Below are 22,061 nucleotides of genomic sequence, written 5' to 3' on the forward strand. Positions count from 1 at the left end.
CTCAGGCCCCATCCTCAAATCTCCAGGAGTTTCCCAACCTGGATCTGGTGACTTTACCCCCCCCCCCTCCGCCCACACTCCTACTGGTGGCAAAGGGAGACCAGGCAACCCTATAAGTGCATCAAATATTAATTTGTATCCTCCCCTGCTTTAAGCAGGGTGTCTGACTTTTAATATTTTTGAAGTGCCATTTGTAAGTGTATTCATTTTCAGGTTGGATTTGTACCTTATTTTAAAAACATTCAAAGAGCTCAATGGGACCCCCCCCCCCCCCCCCCCAGCAAGTCAGCATGTTGTATAATCAACATCTACAGAACAGATTCCCCTCCTCTGCCCAGCTTCCACAATAGAATCACTGCCCAGCATATAAACAGTTAAACACAATTTTCCATTTCCAGAAGTTTTTTAATGTTGCTTTTGGTCATATTTAGTTTAGTGGTACATTAATTTTCCACTTTTTTGTTGCTGAATTTATAAAACAATAAATTCATACATGAAACATTCTGATGAGTGTTGTAAACTTTTATTATCTTAGAGAATGGACATTTTAAAAATATCACATTCCAAAGGATTTTTTAATCAGTTGCTCCTTTCGCATTAGTTCAATAAATCCTCCACAGAAATCCTAACTGGTTCTGCTCATGCAAATACTTCAATATTAAACGAAAGACAATATAAAAGGTTAATTCTCTGCTATCTGTGAAACAGTCATCCTTCCCATTGGGCAAAAAGCCGCCAGGTACCTTGCAAAAATAGTTCCCAGAGTAATCTGCTAGATGTTTATTATTCACTGACTGTTCAGACATAGCTGCGAAAGGGGCTGGGCTTGTCAGATGACTGAAAGGATCGACATGGAGGGTTCTGGGTTGAAAAGGGGGCGAAGTACTCAGCTGCAAAGGTGACCACATCATCTGGCTTGCGAAGAAGCAACAATTGCAAGAAGTCTGCCAGCAAGTTAGTGAGCTCTGGATGGCACCGTACATAGGTGGCATGGCTTGCTTGCAGCTCTTCCTGAAGAAAAGAAACTAATCTGTTAAGCAAGTGGCCCTCAACTGGAACAATAGGATGGGCTAAATTAAGTATGCATTCACCTTTCATCTCCAATTTTCATCTCCAAACCCTTCTGTCCTGAAGAAGCACAGCCACTATGCTTCAGAATGCTCAGCACATAAACATGGCATTCTGTTTTTCTCTTATTAGTGGTTCTGGCATAGCTATTCCACAGTTCCATCCCCATGGCTACTACTACACCTTCAGCTTTGTACTATGCTGTTTCTCACCTAAAGCTATTTCAAATTCTTATGATGGCTAGTGTCCCGTGTGCATATATTCTCTGCGGATCTCTCTGATGTGGTTCTTTCTCTTCTTTCCGCATGGGTTTGTATTGTTCTCATCCTTCCTTTTCTCTGATCAGTTGCAGGCTATTCCCACTCCCTCTTTCAGCAGTCCTTTTACATTTAACTCTTTCCTAGATTCTCATGTTCCCTGATTGTTATAATAGTGGCTCTGTGCTATTGTTTTCCCTTTAAAAACAGGATCTGTTTTTGTTTATTCCACACAAGGTTGGGAGACCATATAGTGGATCTTCTGAATCATATGCTGTTTGACCCTTTGGCATATGTAGCCACCTGCATATTGGAAGGAAAACTTCCATCTGTCAGCTTCTCCTTCATTACCGCATAGCTCACCTTTCTGTCTAAGAACTGGGAGTACAACTCCACATCTTCCTCCCAATCCAGGGGTATTTTCTCAAAGACTGGATGAGGGTCTGGTTCATCTGGAAAGGGGCAGACATTGAGCAAGAAATGTTAGGAATTTAAAGATAGCCATTCAAAACGGATAGGAAATCATGGCCTCTGTTAGCACAACTCTTGTGCAATGAATACCCCAATTTTTTTTTTTAAGTTTTTGTTATTTATCAAAGATTTCAGGTTTTCACGGCTGGCATCATCATTAGGGTTTGTAGAATCTTTCGGGCTCAAGTGCCGTGTTCTACTGGAGAAAGTTTTTCTTCCAGACGTTTTTCTTCCAGACGTTTCGTTCTCAGAAAGGAAGAAGGCATTTCCAATCCACCATTCTTGGTATCCAGCTCTGCAAAACACCCTACAGACTACAAATTGCAGAAGGTCACAGAACAACCAGCACATTCCAGAGAACAATCAGCACAATCAACAACCATCTTCCTTATCTTCACACCCCCTTCCAACCCTCCCAGCAATCAACACAGAACAATGGTCACATTCCACAGCCAGTTTCCTTATCACCACCCTTCCAGGAAGCCCCACCAAACAATGGGTACATTCACAAACCAATTGCCCTCTCACCACACCCCCTCCAGCCTAGAAATAGCAGCTCTCCAGCAGCCCTGGCCTCACTCAATGCACAGCAGCCGAGAAGGTCAGAATGCCTGCTCCGGCTGCAACGCCACTGAGGATGTTCTCCGCAGCTGAGAACGAAACGTCTGGAAGAAAAACTTTCTCCAGTAGAACACGGCACTTGAGCCCGAAAGATTCTACAAACCCTAATTTTTGTTATTTTGCCCAATTTATTTGATCTGTTCCCAAATGATGCCCACAATACAGATCTCATCAACCTCCTCCTGCTGTATTTCCCACTGGAATTACATGCCAAAACCCACATGGGGTATCCCACAGATTTCTCTTTACCTATTTCAATCAGAACGGGCACCTCGAGGATCAACATGATGACTGGGGATCCAACCTGGACACGATGGGACAAATGTCTGGGTAGAGGAGGCAAGACAGAGAATTTGTCAGCAGGAACCTTCAGTATCTATCTGTGTCACTATAAGAGGAAGGCAAGAGCCCTTCGGGACAGCTGCAGCACAGGTCTCCAGAATGCACTCTGAATTGATCTTCATGTGGTACACCGTGTGGCAGAAACACTGTCTGTGCCTTCAAGTAATCTGAAGCACCAAGAAAGGATGCAGTGGCTTTACCTTTCATTGTATTTTCCCACTATTATTTTCATTCTCCTGACCACAGCTGGTGAGAGGAGTCTGTGGAAAGGGGACCAAAGAAGCAGGGTTGACCAAATAAGGGGGTGGTTTGCAGTGGTTGCCCCCTCAGTCCCTCAAAGCATATAAAAGTTCAGGCAATATATCCAAGAAAAGACCTGTCAAGCCTAGCTCTGCTCTGGCACCAGTCAACAGGGGTCATTTTTAAGAAACTCGTTAGCATATGCCCCCCCCCCCCCCAGCCAAAAGCAACCTGATGCAAGAAAGGAGAGCCCTGGGCGGACGAGGCACATTTGGGCTGGCTAGAGATCCAGCCAGCCCAAGCAGGCTTTGCTCGTTTAGGGCTCTCCTTGGCCGCCACCCCCCCCCCAGGCAAAAGGCCAGCAAGCCACATAAGAAGTGGAGAAGGAGCAGGATGGGCTTCTCCAGGGGTTAATGAGGGCTGCTGGGGGCATGGCGAAGCCCCTAGTGGCTGGCTGGCTGCCCGCTCTCCTAATGCAGGGATAGTTATGCAGCTGCACCTAGTATTCAATGGACAAGGGAGGGAGGGAGGGAGGGAGGAAGAGAGGGAACCGTCAGAAAGATTCAGGAGCTGTGCTCCTGTGAGTTCCTGCTGAATCTGAGGCCTGCCAGTCACCATATACATAAGCAGCAATTAAAACATATAGGAAGGAGAGTTAATGACGGACCATGAAACAAAGCAAAAATGCTTCAGAAAACTGATAGAGGGGTCAGATTAATGTGACAATTTTGGTGCTACAACCAAGAACACCCTTTCCCAGGTTGACCAAGAATATGGCATCAAAAAGAAACCAGGGAATTAATTCTGAACCTCTTTTTAAAATTTTTTTTTAAAAAGTACCCAGAAGCATACGAAGGGTCAGGGTCTATTAATTTCCTATTACAAACCAAGACAACTATACTGCATGTATTTTTTTTTAAAGAGGAAGAAGTGCAGTTTCATATAGGGCTGTCTGAATCTGTGGGAGACCTGGATGACTCTATATGGAACTGTGCTCCTTCCTGTTTTTTTAAAAATATATGCAATACAATTGTTTTAAATAGGGCTCTTGGTTTGGAATAGGGACTTAAAGTGGGGATTTAGAACAGGCAACCTGCATGTTGTACAAGGGAAGGGGAGAATAATAATTGTACTGCCTCAACATATTTTCCCCAATAAACAATGTATTCTTATAGGTCATGGATTAAAGGACACCAGGGTGCAGCATTGAGCATCAAGAAACATACAATTGGCAATTTACAGGGTACAAAAAATATCTGTGGATTTATTGGGACAGAAGACATTAATCAGACTGAATGCAGAAAAGAGCAGAGCACAAGAGAATGGACTGGCACAGACTTACCCATCTGACAGGAAGCAGAATTGCCAGCTCAGAGGAATCCCTTCTGTGGAATGCACGGCTCTCTCAATCACAAACACATCCACCTCTTCCTTCTTCACCTTCTGCTTCTGGAAACCCAAGGCTCTCTGGGAAGGGTGTGAAGAATGAGAATAAAGGGGCGGGGGGGATGAAGCTTAAGCACCAATGCCCTGATCCCCATGGGGAGCAAACAGTTAGTGTTAACTAATGCATTATCTAGTTTGGTTCAGAGGACAGGCTATTCATTTTCCATGGGTCCACTAAGGCTGGCTCTAGATAAATGGATACCTAGAATAGAGCCTGATTTCCACCTCTCCCCGCTCCCTACCTACTACCCCACATCTTTGCTTTCCTATCTTGCAGCTGATTTTATCCCACCATCTGTTTTATTTCCCTACCCCTTCCAATTGCAGGGCGAGGAGGACTCAAAGAAGAGGTGTAGGCTGAGATAGTCAGGCAAGTGGTACAAGAAAGACCACAAGGTTAGTGGAGCTCATTCCGGCTAGGACCCTTACTGCTCATTAAGCTTCCTGACACACCACTAAGTTGCTTCCAATTAGTACCCCAATTTCCCCACTGTAACATGTTTCTTACATAGGTGGAGGTACAGATGTGATGGTCACTATCAAATGACAAGAAAATGGCATTCTCTGGTACAGCCTGCCTCCTAGCCATCACCCGCAACACCAGAAGGTTGGCAGACTCCGAGACTAGGCCTTGAATGAGTTCACAGTTATAAGAAGAGCTGTTGATGTGGATCTCTTCCTGAGGCAGAGAAAGAAAGGAGAAGATATCCCTCACAAAATTCCAGCCAACTACCTACTTGGCAGGTTGCACTGCAAAAAGGACAGTGGGGCTTTGAGATGCAATCCAGGCATGGGCTAGATTCATGTGGCAGCTTTAATTCTTAACTAGGAATGAGTGGCAGATATAGGAAATTCCATATTTTACATACCAGTATACAGGTTTCTGACAAAGAAAGGCTTTTGGTATAACTTTGAAATGACAGACTAGTTTTCCATGCGTGATTCATTTTACTCACATCTCTTTCAATAATAGTTTTTGTCACAACAATCTGGCCTTGGTGTTTTACCACATGGGTTCTGGTTTCCACTGGATGGTCTCTGAACTGCAAGAAAAAGAAAGCACAGCAAGGTGACTTACCTGTGCCATGCTCATGTTTTATGTCCAGGCCACAGACTCTATGAAGGAATCAGGCTACAAACTGGGAAAACTGACCAAACAGAATGAACTAGTACATTATACCCTACCCTCCCTCCAAAGAATTCAGAATGATGTACCGTAAATGGTTTTTCTTTTATTTTACTTGGGCAACAAGCCAACAAGGAAATTTAGGCTGAAAAAAATAATGACTTATTCATGGTCGTCTTGTAAGCTTCACGGCAGTGTACGGATTCGAATTCAGGTGTCCTTAGATCCTAATCTAGCAGACCACTACATTAAATTGGCTCTCTCAAAAGGCTGAGACAACTTCCCATTTTCAAATCACCCTGTCTCCACGATCTCATGTGGCCCTGGGAAAGGATGGTGCTGGAAATGTATGCTACAGAAATTGGAGGTGGTATGGTGAATGTACAAAAAGTGTATCTTGTAGTAATGAATGTTATCTGAAGTTTGGAAGATTCCCAGACAGCAAAACAGAACATGCAATTTAGGCCTTAGACAGTTCCTAGTCCCTTTCATCTTCTGCCCATCCCATCTAATAAATGATGGTGGATCTATCTTCCAGGAATGTGTGTGTGTGGCTATTACCCTAGCCCTGATATTAACTCTGTAACAACCCATGGTAACAGATACATAGGCTACTCTAAATAACTGTTTTAGTTTGCTTTAAGCATATTTTTATCACACGTGTATGGGATATACATGCAACCTTTTAGTGAGGCAAATAGCATTCCTCTGGGACTGTTGGGAAAACAGCAACGACTGAAGCTCCTTGTTCCCTACATCAAGGTTCCCATTCAAATGGGGCCCGAGATACTTATGAAATTAGTTTCTAGCAGCATGACATTTGACCGACTTCTTAAAAGTCAGGCCGAGGAACTCCAACACAACACATCAAAAATTGTATCATGACCCTTGCAGGAAAAAACAGAAAACTTGTGCCAGGATTGCAGACATCTGGCTGACTATAGGCTATAGAAAAGACAATAAACAAGATAGTTACCCTCACACTTTCCTTTGTGTGCTGCTCCAGTGTCTCTAAATTAGGCGTTATATAACCTGATAAAATAAGGGTACAAAAGACAACAAGATTAATGTCATCAGTTCACTCCCTCTATCCCTGTAGCATACCTGAGCATGTTCATCTTGGTTCCATACGCAAATGGTTAATGGTTCTAGAACCATAAACACCAGTAAAAATCCACAGACTGTCATAACTGGAAAACACACAGATTTCAGAACAAGAGAGCTTCTCCCCTTTTTGCATCCAGCTGTTTGTATTAATGTCACGAACATCTGTGCCCTGTATTACCTTTGCCATAAGCCTTCCTATATTCGAATGAGGTACCGCTAGGAAAGCTAAAGTGAGAACATGCAGACAGCACCCTTATGTCATGCTCATGTTTATGGTTCCTGTTCACATTTTTTCCTAACCTTCTTCTTCCCCTAGTTTTGTGATGGCTGCACTAAATGGTAATATTTAGGGAACAAAAAGGGGGGGGGGGGTAAAGAAAGAGGAGGTGAAAATTCTGACTGATTCCTCACTAGCAGTTGCTCCACCCCTGGGCTTCTGCTTTCCCCAGCTCAAGTGATCAATTCCAGTTGCCGCACAGGCACATTTTAATCTGTGGCTCCCTCCAGTTTCCAGGCTGGAAGCTTCAAGGGAAATTAAAGGGAGCCACGGATCAAAATGCACCCACGCAGCAACTGGTGGGGAATTGATTGCTTGAACCAAGGAAAGCAGAAACTTGGGGGTGGAGCAACTGGTCTCTTTCTCATGCATGTAAACAGGGGAAATGCAGGAAGTTTGTTTCCTCATTCAGCAGATTCAATTATAGTGGTATCTCAGCAGAGTTGCCAAGTCCAATTCAAGAAATGTCTGGGAACTTTGGGGGTGGAGTCAGGAGATTCTGGGGGTGGACCCAAGAGACATTAGGGGTGGAGCCAGGAGCAAGGGTGTGACATGCATAACTGAACTCCAAAGGGAGTTCTGGCCATCACAATTAAAGGGACCGCACACCTTTTAAATGCCTTCCCTCCATTGGAAATAATGATGGATAGGGGACCTGCTTTTGGGACTCATAGAATAGGACCTCCTGATCCAATCTTTTTTAAACTTGGAGGATGTTCTGAGGAGAGGCACTGGATGCTATGCTGCATATTTAGTGCCTCTTAGGGTTGCCAAGTCCAATTCAAGAAATATCTGGGGACTTTGGGGGTGGAGCCAGGAGACTCTGGGGGTGGAGCCAGGATACATTGGGGGTTGAGCCAGGAACAAGGGTGTGACAAGCATAATTGAACTCCAAGGGAGTTCTGGCCATCACATTTAAAGGGACAGCACACCTTTCTAAATGCCTTCCTTCCATAGGAAATAATGAAGGATAGGGGCACCTTCTTTTGGGGCTCATAAAATTGGACCCCCTGGTTCAATTGTTTCAAACCTGTGGGCTAGTTTGGGGAGAGGCACTAGATGCTATACTGAAAATTTGGTGCATCTACCTCAAAAAACAGCCCCCCCAGAGCCCCCAATACCCATGGATCAATTCCCCATTATTCCCTATGGGAATCGTTCTCCATAGGGAATAATAGAGTGCCCAGGAGACATTTCTCTCCCCCCTCCCCCGCTTTCTAAAGCAGGGGGAGGGCCTTCAAACCAGGGAATCCCCTGCCCCCTCCCTCTCTCTCACACACAAACACTTACGGAGTCTGGTTCCTGCACAGTTTTACTTGCTCTGAAAACAAAAGCAAAACAAAGGGAGGGGCTGTTCTCTGATGAAACTGTTACTGACCCTTTCCTATGAAGCGCTTCCTGCTTCCTGCTCAGCTTTAAAGGCACACATTTTTTTAAAAAGGACCTGTTTGCAGGTTTCTAAACCTGCCGCAGCTCTAAAAGTACATGGTGACTGTGGGGGTGGGGCTTCCCCCGCCGGCCAGCTGGCTGGGGGCGGGGGAAGCCTGTAAAAATGGGGGATCCTCCGCTGGGACTTGGGGATTGGGAAGCCTAGTGCCTCTACCTCAAAAAACGGCCCCCCAAAACCCCAAACACCCACAGATCAATTCTCCATTATACCCTATGGGAATCGGTCTCCATAGGGAATAATGGAGTGCCCAGCAGACATTTCCCTCCCCTCCCCGCTTTCTGATGATCCTGAAGCAGGGGGAGGGCTTCCGAACCAGGGGATCCCCTGCCCCCACACCTGGGGATCGGCAACCCCGTATCTTAGGCCAAGACCCTCTGCAAGGGGAAGTGAGAGAAGCTATAAAATACTCGAGTTTCCCTTCCCATTTCCTTGCTGCTCCCTATGCATCTAACTGCAGCGCCTCCTTTCCTTGTCATCCTGAATTAGACAGATGGAGCACAAACCCTACAGCGCAAAGCTGAGCAGTCTGCACTCCAAACCTGGGTGATTCTTGCATAGAGTGAATAATGGAAAGAGCTTACAAGAAGGGAGTTTTTCATAGAAAATAACATCAGGAAGAAGAATATTCTTGAGATGTCTCTCCCCACCCCCACCCCCATTCACTTGCAACATTTTGGAGGTTAAAAAAATGTATGAATGGGGAGGAGGCAAATTTTTGACGGTACCACCCCCACACCATCATAAGGCTCCTATCAACTTTTCAAAAAAACAGTAATTGCTAGATAATGGTACAATGATCTATTGCCACAACCTCCCCAGTCCTCTGAATCCCCAGCTTTCATTTTTGTTTTTTAAAAAGTCAGTCAGTTGCAGGCATGCACCTTTCTTTCCCTTATTATATCCACAATGAAAAGGGCTAGAGACTGACTTTTTAAATGAAACCTGGGAATGCAGAGGGACAAGCAGTAGATCATGAGCAATTACTCATTAGCAGTAGATCAATAGCAATTACTCGTTGTAATAGCCAGGAAAAAAGCCTTTCAGCAGTACAGCACGGGGAAAATTTCTGCAGAAATGGTGACCGGCAGAATAAAGTGCACACAGACCTTATGTTCTTGTTCTGCTTGTGGAAGGCACGCCCACTTGCAGAAGGCGGGAATGATGGTCTTCGGTACTCACCTCCCCCTGCAGCTCCCCCTGGAGCGCCTCATGATATTCTTGGGATTCTGCTGACCTACAGGGGCATGGAAAACTGCTGCAGGAGGCAAATGGGATAGCTGCTGTCCATAAAGTGCATCTCCACTCACAGTACATAGGATCCAAGCCTGAATATCAAGATCCCATGTCCTCATCCAGATTTTGAAAGCTGTAACTAGGTACAAGAGTTTGCCACATTTCCCCCAGGTTACCTGTAATGGACGTTGTGCAGGGCACACCATCAACAGTCCCTTTGCTTCTTGCATGGACCAGGTAGCAGTCATCTTCATAAGACTCATCTAGCGAGTACTGGGACTTCTTCACTGAGATGGAGAATGTTCCTATTGCCTGGCCATTCTCTGAGGTAGCGACCAGCGACTCTTCAAAAAGGCAGGGCTGGGTCTCACCTCTTCCTGAAAGAGGCAGCCATGGAACTGCATCACTCAAAGGAAACACGAGGGCTACTAGGTTCCCATTCGTAACGTTAAAATATCCTTTCAAAAATGCTATATTTGAGTCCAGTAGCACCTTTGAGACCGATAGTTTTTCGGGGCGTAAGTTTTCAAAAGTCAAAGCTCCCTTTGTCAGATACAAAAATACAAATACAACAATGCATCAGATATTAAAAAAATACTGAACCCGTAAAAGATGGAAGTCCTTTGGCTGGGTTGGGGTTGGGGTGGGGGGCTGAGATTTCAGCTTCCCACTCTGGATGGGGTACGGCTGGTACCAGCTTCCTCTGACTCTTGATGTCTCCCTTACTTTCAAAGCACAAGTCACAAATATAGCCAGGACAGCATTTTCCAACCTTCATCGAGCTTGGCAACTAGTCCCCTACCTGTACCTTGATGACCTAGCTGCAGTTATCCATGCAATAGTCACCTCGAGACAAGACTACTGTAACAGCACTGAGGGTTAAGAGTTTGGGTGTTTTTCTGGACTCCTTGTTAACTATGGAGGCCCAGGTAGCAGCAATTGCCAAATCGACCTTTTATAATCTTCAGCTAATTAGGCAGTTGGTTGGTTCCCTTCCTCAAATGCAGCAACTTAGCAACAGTGATCCATGCCATGGTCACCTCAAGACTGTACTACTGTAATGCCCTCTACATGGGGCTGTCCTTGTCCCAAATCTGGAAGCTTCAACTGGTGCAGAATGCTGCAGCCAGGCTGCTACTGGGTCTCTCCTTGCGAGAACACATTCAGCCTGCACTAAAGCACTGCTCTGGTTACTATTGCATACCGGATTCATTTCAAGGTTCTGGTTCTTACCTTTAAAACTCTATATGGTCTAGGGTTGCCAAGTCCAATTCAAGAAATATCTGGGGACTTTGAGGGTGGAGCCAGGAGACTTTGGGGGTGGAGCCAGGAGATATTAGGGGTGGAGCCAAGATCAAGGCTGTGACAAGCATAATTGAACTCCAAAGGGAATTCTGGCCATCACATTTAAAGGGACGGCACACCTTTTCAATCCTTCCTTCCATAGGAAATAATGAAGGAAAGGGGCACCTTCTTTTGGGGCTCATAGAATTGGACCCCCTGGTCCAATCTTTTTGAAACTTTAGAAGTATTTTGGGAAGAAGCACTAGATACTATACTGAAAATTTGGTGCCTCTACCCCAAAAAACAGCCCCCCCCAGAGATCAATTCTCCATGATTTTCTAAGGGAATAAATCTCTATAGGGAATAACAGAGTTCCCAGCAGACATTTCCCTCCCCTCCCCCTGCTTTCTGACGACCCTGAAGCGGGGGGAGGGCCTCCAAACCGGGGGATCCCCTGCCCCCACCTGGGGATTGGCAACCCTAATACCTACGGGACCACCTTTCCTCACATATTCCACGAAGAGTACTACAGTCAGGGTCTCAACACCTCCTCTCAATCCCTGGCCCTAGAGAGGACAGGCTGGTTATGTCAAGGGCAAGGGTCTTTTCAGTCGCTGCTCCACACTGGTGGAATGAGCTTTCTGGTGGAATGAGCTTTTTACAGTTCCACTGGGCTTGTAGGACAGAGCTCTTCCACCAAGCCTTCAACTGTTAAACCTGAGATCATCGTTTTGAGCAGACTGAATGGAGTCACCACGAAGCTTGGACCTTCTATTTTATCTGGAGGACTGTCAGGGGTGTCAAGCAGGTGGCCCACAGGCCGGATCTGGCCCCTGAAGGGCTCAGGTCTGGCCCGTGAGCAACTGAACCCCCTCCCCCAGGCCTCATTGACTGTCAGAAAGCTGATGGCCAGCTGGGTTTTTCTCTTGCTTCTGCAGCCTCAGAAGCAGGAGGAATATCTCCCCCGGTGTGCCTCTTTGACTGTTGGAGAGGTGGGGGCCAGTTGGGCTTTCCTCGGGTTTCTGCAGCCATGGCTCCAGAAGCAGAAGAAAGATCTCCCTGCCCGCATCTCTCCTGACTGTCTGGGAGGCACAGGGTGGCTGGGCTTTCCCTGTGCTTCTGCAGCCGGGTTGCAGAAGCACAAAGAAGAACTTCTCTCCCCACCCCCCACCCCTACGCTTCCCGGGCTGTCCTGGATGCATGGAGTGGCTGGGCTTCCTATATGCCTCTCAGAGAGCATTATGCTCCACTGGTACCAACTTAACTGGAAATCCTTGGTCCCAAAACAACCCATCTGTCCTTGACCAGGGCTAAGGCCTTTTTGGCCCTGGCTCCAGCCTGGTGGAACTCTCTCCCTTGTAAGATCTGGGCCCTGCGGGACTTGGCTCAGTTTCACAGGGCCTGTAAGTTTGAGATGTTCTGCCGGGCATATGGTTGAGGACAGTAACCGTGAAAGAAATCAGTGGGCTCTTGGGTTCTTCCCCCACTCCTTTATGCTTTATATTTCCCCCACCACCAATGAGGGAATATGGATTGCATTCCAGCCACCCCACCTGCCTTGTTGGATAAACATATGACACCATTTAACTATTTTATATTTTATTACCATGTAGTTATTATGATGATTTTATGTGTATTACGTTGTACACCACCCAGAGTCCTGCTTTCAGGAAATGGAGTGGGATAGAATCATAGAGTTGGAAGGGGCCTCCAGGGTCATCTAGTCCAACCCCCTGCACAATGCAGGAAACTCACAAATATCTCCCCCTAAATTCACAGGATCTTCATTGCTGTCAGATGGCCATGTAGCCTCTGTTTAAAAACCTCCAAGCAAGAAGAGCCCACCACCTCCTGAGGAAGCCTGTTCCACTGAGGAACTGCTCTAACGGTCAGGAAGTTCTTCCTAATGTTGAGCTGGAAACTCTTTTGATTTAATTTCAACCCATTGGTTCTGGTCCTACCTTCCGGGGCCACAGAAAACAATTTTGCACCATCCTCTAGACGACAGCCTTTCAGGTACTTGAAGATGGTGATCATATCACCTCTCAGCCACCTCTTGTCCAGGCTAAACATGCCCAGCTCCTTCGACTTTTCATAGGACAACATTTTCTGTAGTAACTTGATTCTGTTTTCTCTTTTAATGTTTAAATTATTCTTAAAATATAGTTTAAATATAGTTTAAAAGATTTTTTTTGAGATTTTTACAAGGTTATGGAAATTCTAAAAATGAATTTATGCAATAGTCAAACGTAGACTCAATCACAACTTCAACGCTACTAGTTGTTTTTGCTCATGACGTACAATTTTTTGCTCACAACACTTTGGAACTTAGAGGGAACATCTTGTCAAGGCTGATGTCAGTTCAAAGGGCCTATGGTCTCTCTTGCTTACCAGTGATTCTTTAAGAAGGCCACTTGGGGGGGGGGGGGGGCGAGTGAAGTGTGGAACACAGCTTGCCCTATGCCCTACCAATGTGAGCCTCATTTTCTGATACAATGATGTAGCTTACAACTGTCTGGCAACTGAAATCTGAAATCTACCTGGAGGTTACTTATGCAAAGGAAATTCCTAATATAAAAGTGCTATGGACCCACATAAACTTACTTCGGAAAGTGCTCCAAAGCAACTGGAATTGACCATTGTTTGCCCCCCTGAATTTAGTGGGAAAGGAGAAACTGAGCTGCGCACCATGCCCAGAATCTATAGGTCAGGGATGTCAGACATGTGGCCCTAGGGCTAAACCAGGCCCCCAGAGAGCCCCTATCAGGCCCCCGAGCGACTGATTGTCATCTGCTTCCTTCTCCCTCTCCCTTGCTTCCTTCTGCATCTCAGCTTGCTTTGCAAGACTTGCTCAATTGCAAAAGAGCTGCAGAGCAAAACCTCGATTTTTCCGATATCATTTCTTAATATATTTACTCACTTTCTTTCCAGACCCTTGGCCTGTACCCAGATTAGAGATGGGCACAGAATGTGAAAATGGAAGTTTGTTTTGTTTTGTGGTTTGTTGGGTTGCCGGATTCATTGGTTTGTGGTGGGGTTTTAATTTCCCAAACTGATTTGTAGTTTGTTGGTCTGGGAAGGGGTAGGATGGCCCCTGAGTGGGCTAGAGATGCAAAACTTGTGGCAAACTCTTCAGCAGACTCTCTTCTAGCTGCAATCCAAGTTTGGTGAGAATTGGGTTGGGGGGGCTAGTTACAGTTCCCCAAAACAGGTGCCCCTAGGTGGCTTGCTAGTTTGGGAGGTAGAACAGCCCTCCAATGTGCTAGAGACGTCAAACTGGTATCAAACTCTTCAGCGGTCTCTCCTCTACCTGCCAGGCTGTCTGAAAAAATGAACAAAAAATGACCTAAATGAACCATCTAGGAAAACAGCTGGTTCATTTTTCAGCTCAGGCACAACATGATCAAATGAACCAGTTTATAACAAAGCACAAAGTGGCAAATTTTCAGCATGAATTGCGATTCATGGTTTGCTTCGTGCCCATGCCTAATCCAGACCATAAGGTGCCTTAAAAAATGCCTAAAAACCTGTGTTTAATCACAGCCCTTCTTTTCAAAAGGCACAGGAGAATTATGCGCCTTGTGGGAAAAGCAGTGAGGTGGAATATCTACCGGACGTAATAATGGAAGACGAGAACGCATTCTTCATCCCAATTGAAAAGGGCAATTCTAGAGAGGTAGATGACACCAGGCAGTTGGCTGGGAGCCACCTTGTTAAGTCTGATTTTGTTTGAGGATTCACTAAGAAATATGATTTCCCTTAAAAAAAAAAAAAAGGGTAGTTTTCTTGTATTTCCGACCGATATCATATCTTGAAAAATTGTAATTTAGGTAACTAGAAACTGCAAAACGAGTTTTGTATGTTTGTGAAATAAAGATATTCCTGGCTGATTCTTCCCCCACCCCCATTGACACAGAGGACACCTTTGAGGTGAACAGCAGGTGATACTCACCAATTAGTGAAAGAAACTCTATTGCACTCTTGCTCGCATTTGGGGTTTTCTGAATCGGTATCTCTTTTGCTGTCTCCAATGAGTTCGCCACTTGCATGGGAGGGAGCAGACTCCCAGAAGCCATGGAAAAGATATACTTTCTAAAGGCTTGCAATGAGGAATTCTGGAAAGAGGATATGGGTTATGCAAGCAAAACAGCAAACTTGGTCATTAATGCTCATATCCTATTCCTAACAGTGTACGATATACATACTCGGAATTAGGCAGCTTGTGCTGATGTAGCTATCATCACCTCCTGTATACGTTAAACTGGATAAGCTTCCTTGCTATGCTGATCCATAGCTACAATCCCCTTATAAGAAGTTACTAGTGCACTTCAGATATGTAGGGCTGCACTGTGAAGATAGTTTGGTAGTTTCTTTTCTGGATGGCATGAAAGTGAGTTTCATCAGTTCCGGGGGACCAAAAAGTGTACCAAAAATTGTATACACACACGTAGCTTTTTTTGTAGAAAAAGCCCAGCAGGAACTCATTTGCATATTAGGCCACACCCCTGACACCAAGCCAGCTGGAACTGCATTCCTGTGTGTCCTACTCAAAAAAAGCCATATATATATATATATATATATATATAAAAGCCATATATATATATATATATATTTCGGGATTTAGGGATCTGGGACATAGCAGCAATATATATATATATATATATATATTGGTGCTATGTCCCAGATCCCTAAATCCAGAAAAATTCTGCAAATAAATTGTTACTACCAATTGTCCCCCTGCCTCCACTTCTAGTAAGATTTATACTTGGGGAAGAAGCATTTTAATGAACTTATGTGAACTTCTGCCAGAAGCAAAGCAGTCTCTCTCATCTGTTCTGACCACCTTTTATAAGCCCCTTCTATCCCAGTGCACAATAACTGGGTGATGATGCCCTGTCAAAGCATACATTGACAATCAGTAAACAGAACCTATGCACTGCATATTATGCAGTCTCTTGAGCTCAAGTACAGAGTTCAAATGTGGTGTCTCCTTCCTCCCCTGAGGTCTTCAGCAAATCACCCTCAGATTGAACGCCACATCTGTAAAATGGGAACAATAACAGCTCACTGGTTTGGTGCGATGGTACAGTAATTAAAGATGGAAAACCTAGCTCAACCAGGGAGCAGTTTCAAACAGACCAGAATTTATCATTTGGTTATATACCAATTATGGACACAGTGGCATACCAAGGGTGGGGCAGGGGTGAACTCTGCCCTGAGAGCAGCTTGAAGAAGGCCCTTTAAGCCAACATCATGCAGTGTCCAGCCAAATATCTTTCCTTTTATTTTAAAAAATACCATTCTGGCTACAGACACTAGCTGTGCAGAAAAGTCTGAACGCAGCAAAATGCACTCTAGCATCAGCTTGACTTCCCTTTCTTCAAGACTGAAGCAAACTTGCTTAACAGATTGTAACCAAGCCGGCCCCCTGATAGCTGCTACAGTAGTTACCAGCCTGCAGGTTACTTTCTCCAATAGTCTAGCCTCTCTCTTTTCCTTTCCTTGCACCCAGCTCAGCCAGAATTTGCGAAGCAGCAGCTGGATGTTACAGCAAGATAAAAAAAAACCTTTCCCTCTCTTAATTTCTCTTCCTCTTTTCAACATTCATTTCCGTCTCTTGTATCACCTAATTTTCCTATGTCCCCCCACCCCCTGTATTTCCACTTCTTGGTCTCAAGACTTTCTAATCCCTACCCTGCTGAGTAACATAATGTATTTAAGAGTAGTATAGTAGCAAACCTTTGTTAATATTACAAACAGAAGGCAATGAGTCTGCTCGGCGCTGTACACTGCACTGTTTCTGCTGGGTTTCCATCTCCCACCCATGCTTGTGATTCTGGGCTTGACATCAGCTGGCATTGCCACAATGGCACTGGGTTCTGCTGGGCACTCTGTGATTGCACTGGTACTTCTGATTGCACTAGTTTTGCTGGCTTTGTGTAGGAGAATTTTAGGGGTCTAGGCCTCCACCTTGGATCCCCAGACCATTAGGGTTCATTTCTATGGCTGGATGGAGTCTGGCTAGGGAACTCAGGTCTCCAGAAGGAGCAAAACAGAGGAAGAACCATTGCCTTTAACCCAAAGTATTAGTTATAGTAACTATGCACAAGTAACACTCAGCATATATTCAATATCAATACCCAATAGCATATAGAAGATCCCAATACCTGATATAAGGCACACTTCAGAAAGAATGAGGAATATTGCTGGACTGAGGACCAAGACCTCACCCAAGCCTAGGTGCGATGTTGGTCAAACAGCCCCAAACAAAGCCTAAAACCATCTTTTTATACTCTTTTCAGCCTACAGGAATGGAAGGAGGAATCAATTAAAAATGTACCAGACTTGACAAACACCAGTCCATCTTCAGTTGATAAGATGAACTTTTGCCTAGATATATTTTATTAGCTGCGATCTCAAAAAGGCCTAGACAGATATGTTTAGGCTCTGGAGCCTGGCACTTGGATGGCCGGGGAATGTCAGATATGAATTCAGGCAAAGGTACATCTACTGGGCAAGGCTTTTAATTTTTATGCTTAGACTGCCAGCAAAAGAGCAAAGGCTTATGGGACAAATAACCTAACACAGAGGTATAAGCTAATTCAATTTAATATACAAAATAACAGAAGGACAGGAGTGGCCTAGTCTCAATTATAATTCTGCCACACCTTGCAAAAATGCATCCCCTTCAGTTTCTACAGCAGTGATTCTCTGGATTGACTCTAGTCCTTTGGAAACAATGAAGGTTCAGGGCACCTTTTTTGGGGCGGGTAGTGTGTGTTTTTATCATGCAGTCTGATGAAGCTTGTGATCACTATTTTGTGATACTTTGGCTCGTGTTAGTTAGTAAAAGTTAGTACAAAGGCAGACTCCTAACTCTCAAAAATGCCTTGTAGATATTGGGTTTGTAGAATCTTTTGGGCTCAAGTGCCGTGTTCTACTGGAGAAAGTTTTTCTTCCAGAATGTTCTCCAGTAGAACACGGCACTTGAGCCCGAAAGATTCTACAAACCCTAATGATGTTACCAGCCGTGAAAACCTGAAATCTTTGATGGCTTGTAGATATTTGGGAAAACAGAAGCCCTCCCATGTGCCTGCTCATAACAAGAGGGGTGTGATGCTATTTATTTATTTGCTTGTTTTGCCATCAAGTCACAGCTGACTTATGGTGACCCCGTAGGGCTTTGTTTTGAGGTGGTTTTCCATCGCCTGCCTCCATGTTGACCCTGCATGTCTTCTGAGATCTGACAAGACCAGGCTATCCTAGGGGTATCCAGGTCAGGGCTAGGCCGAAAGTAATAGGTCACCTAGCAAGTTTCCACAGCAGGAGTGGGGATTCAAACCTGGATTTTCCAGATTCTAGTCTGATCCTTTAACCACTATGCCACATGGCTCTTGGGATGGAATTGGGTGTTGGAAGTCGAATCTTTTTTTTACTGGCATGATTATATACACAAAGCTGAATAAAAGAACATTTTCGCTGTCTGCATTTCTTTTCCGACAACTGAAACAAAGTTTTGGGCCCAGTGGGACCCTTCAGACCAAACATGTTCTACTGCTTCAGACTACAACGGCTAGCCACCTGAATCTATTTTCTAGCCATTATTATTATTCGTTTTATTTCAGTCATAAATAATAAATAATTTATTTCAATAACAAATAATTTTGTCATATAGTTTAAGTTTTAAGTTTAAGTTTATTTCAATTTATATCCCGCCCTTCCCACCGAAGTGGCTCAGGGCGGCTCACAACATATAAAATCGAACATAGAATTTTAAATTTAAAATACATCAATTACAACAGTTAAAACAGTAAAATACTAAAACATTTAAACAGCGATCTATCAAAATACCAGACTGAACCTTCTATAAAATTTCTAATGCCAGTTAATTATAGGCCAGCCGGAAGAGGGCTGTCTTACAGGCCCTGCGGAACTGGACAAGGTCCCGCAGGGCCCTCACCTCTTCCAGCAGCTGGTTCCACCAGCAAGGAGCCGTTATAGAAAAGGCCCTGTCCCTGGTGGATTTCAGATGGGCCTCCTTTGGCCCGGGGAAAGCAAGCAGATTTTGAGAGCCCGATCTCAGTACTCTCCGGGGAACATGTGGGGAGAGACGGTCCCTAAGGTAGGCAGGTCCTAGGTCATATAGAGGAAGGGCCCTGACTTGGATACCCCCGGACAGCCTGTTCTCATCAGTTCTCAGAAGTGAAGGAGGGCTGACATGGAGTCAGACAATGGCAAACCGCCTCTAAAGGTCTCTTGCCTTGAAAACCCCATGGGTCTCCATAAATTAGCTGTGACTTGACGGCCAAAAAAAAAGAGGAGGGGGATGTTAAAAAATTGCCTTCCCTGGGCACCAAATGTGCTAAGCACGCCACTGCAGAAATCAACACAATACTGACAGTGCAAAGGATCCAATTAGTTATTATACTGAGTCCTAGCACTAACTGGTACAGTGACTAAAATATGTGGTAAGAAACTACAGTTCCCAAGATTCTTTGAGGGAAGCTATGACAGTTAAACTGGTACGTATTTGCCACATGATACCGCTTTCTTTTCCTTGTCTTGCTCAGAGTGTAACAAGTGCCTATCATGTCCCCCCAATAAATCTCTAGTGAACATAATAAGTGTAATTATGATAAACTTCTATAGTGTCCTAGGATTCTTAGAAATGAAAACAACCCTGAGGCATGCACAAAAGCAAACCAATCTCTAACTAAACACAGAATTCTAGCCCACAATAAAGAGAAATGCAACTCACTATTTAAGGACAAACAGAAACATGGGTGGCTGGTGGGTAAAAAGGCATATATGTGAAAGTGAGACAATTGCTGATTCAGGCTTCCACAGAATTTTTTTTTAAAAAGGTAAGAATATCACATCACAAAATTACTAAGAATTGTAACCCCCCCCCCACCATCCTGTTTACATACCACCAAGTAAAAACTGTGCCTAGCAAGACAGGGTTTTTATAAACTTGCAATTAATCAACAAAACATACATTTGAATCTGTGATTTGACAGAGTGGGGCTACGGTGCCAGTCTGCTTCCCTACGCCTGCATCCTAATGGAGCAATGGATCCCCCAGGGATACCCCCAACAGCTCCCAACATTCCAATATTTTACAGCCCGTCTAGAAGTAACTCCAAGAAGAAGAACTTAGAGAAGCAAAGCAAGCCCTGACCCCATGTTAGCACCGAGATGTCTCCCACTCTGCAGACTCACTGTGTTTTCTTTCCTTCCAAGGTGAGGAAACAGTGTATCCACAGGTTGCCACAGCAACAGTTTCCTTTCCCGCCTCTTAAAGAGACACAACTTCAGCAGAGATGATGGTACAGAGTGCAGGTCTCTTAGGCTTCCTAGAAGAAAAGAAAGCAAAAGAGTACTGTCAACTCAAAATTGCAAATAGGTATCTCAGACTACAAAAGGCACATTTAAAAGCAAAAATGTCATAGCATTCTACAGCATACATTACATGCCAATGTGCCAGCTTCAATTATCTTTCCAGATTTTGTTAGCATTTCCCTTCCTAGAGCAGCGAGGACTATTTTTATCCGAGTGAAGGTATCTTTGGTAGCTACTTCTCTTTTATAGAATTGCCTCCCTGAAGACATGAGGAAGGAAACTATGCTTAAAAGTTTTTTATAAATTGCCTAAAACAGTTAAGTATGTTTTTAATTGTTAACTGTGAAATGAGTTGAACTGTTTTAAATAGTCTGTATTTTTGTATTTCACTTTTAATCTCTATGGTTTATTATTGCAAGCTGCTTCAGGTCCCATGGTCAGGAATAAAAGTGGGGTATAAACATTTTACAATAAGAGTATTAATTTTTAATACGCCTTTAAAAATAATTCCCGATGGACAGTCATTTTAAGGTCGTAGCAGCAATATAAAACAAGAGTCCTGTGGCACTTTAAAAACTAACACAATTCATTTTGCTGCAACCCCAAATATCTTCTTTGGTCTTTAAGGTGCTACTGGACCTGAACCGAGCTGTCCTGTTAAAAGGTATGCTTATTTTTCATACTCCTGCACAGCCAAACACAAGGAATCTCCCACATAAGACAATCTCAAAAGTCCTGATCTGGTGATAATGCTGAGATATCCAAACTGTGACTTACCAATGTCATTACCACAGAATAAAATCCTGGCTGCATTTATTCTTAAATATGAGAATGGATAAGCAAATAGACCTGGAGTGTGTGTGTGACTGAAATGAGTAACCGATGAGTTGTCAGAAATTTTAGACAGACAGACAGACAGATGATAGACAGACAGACAGATGATAGACAGACAGACAGATAGATAGATGATAGACAGACAGACAGACAGAAGGATAGATAGATGATAGACAGACAGACAGACGGATAGATAGATAGATGACAGACAGACAGATAGATAGAAGACAGACAGACAGACGGATAGATAGATGACAGACAGACAGACAGACGGATAGATAGATGACAGACAGACAGACGGACGGATAGATAGATGACAGACAGACAGACGGATAGATAGATGACAGACAGATGGACAGACAGACAGATGATAGATGATAGAAAGACAGACAGACGGATAGATAGATAGATGATAGACAGACAGACAGATAGATGACAGACAGACAGACGGATAGATAGATGACAGGCAGACAGACAGACGGATAGATAGATGACAGACAGACAGACGGATAGCTAGATGACAGACGGACGGACAGACGGACGGACGGATGGATGATGGACGGACAGAGAGAGATGGGTTAGCTACTTGTTAAGGCATTGCACTATTGTGATGATAATATTGCAGACAACACTGGGATCCAAAATGTTGTCAGGTGTCATAGAAGCCCTTCATTGTCCTATGCCTTGCAGATGCTTTTAAAATGCTAAACGTCTTTATGACATCAGGGTTGCCATAGCAATAGATGGACTTCGCACAGAAGAAGCAGAGTATTTTTAAAAAACAGAATTGGACAAAATGAGGCTAAAAAGTGGTATATGAGCCAGAAATGTAGGATGTGCTGTGAAGGCTTCTTTCTGACAAAAAAGGATTTTACAAGAGTTTATTGGGAAAATAAGTAAAATAAAGGAGTAATATTGAATGGCTACTATTTTCAGTGCATGCTGTTTGTTTACATTCTGTGC

General features: G+C 44.2%; 1 protein-coding gene across 1 annotated transcript; it reads right to left on the reverse strand.

The window, feature by feature from the left end:
* Positions 1 to 511: 511 nt before the first annotated feature.
* CATIP (ciliogenesis associated TTC17 interacting protein) lies at positions 512 to 20,465 on the reverse strand. Its single transcript, XM_060261978.1, has 11 exons — positions 20,390 to 20,465; positions 20,145 to 20,278; positions 14,875 to 15,037; positions 9,815 to 10,015; positions 6,548 to 6,603; positions 5,402 to 5,488; positions 4,954 to 5,124; positions 4,342 to 4,466; positions 2,667 to 2,743; positions 1,689 to 1,777; positions 512 to 1,011 (listed from the first exon to the last, which is right to left on the reverse strand). Exons 3-11 carry the CDS (start codon positions 14,996 to 14,998, stop codon positions 799 to 801), a joined length of 1,143 nt encoding a protein of 380 aa, XP_060117961.1. The 5' UTR covers positions 14,999 to 15,037; positions 20,145 to 20,278; positions 20,390 to 20,465; the 3' UTR covers positions 512 to 798.
* Between the last annotated feature and the right edge of the window lie 1,596 nt (positions 20,466 to 22,061).

This window comes from Heteronotia binoei, chromosome 21, assembly GCF_032191835.1.
Source record: "Heteronotia binoei isolate CCM8104 ecotype False Entrance Well chromosome 21, APGP_CSIRO_Hbin_v1, whole genome shotgun sequence".
In the NCBI taxonomy this organism is placed as follows: Eukaryota; Metazoa; Chordata; class Lepidosauria; order Squamata; family Gekkonidae; genus Heteronotia; species Heteronotia binoei.

Coding starts and splice junctions, on each gene's coding strand:
- CATIP (XM_060261978.1), bottom strand. CDS start 14,998: ATGGCTTCTGGGAGTCTGCTCCCTCCCATGCAAGTGGCGAACTCATTG. Junction 10,016..14,874: donor AGAGTTTCTTTCACTAATTG/GTGAGTATCACC, acceptor TGCCTCTTTCAG/GAAGAGGTGAGACCCAGCCC. Junction 2,744..4,341: donor TTCTGCTTCCTGTCAGATGG/GTAAGTCTGTGC, acceptor TCCTCTACCCAG/ACATTTGTCCCATCGTGTCC.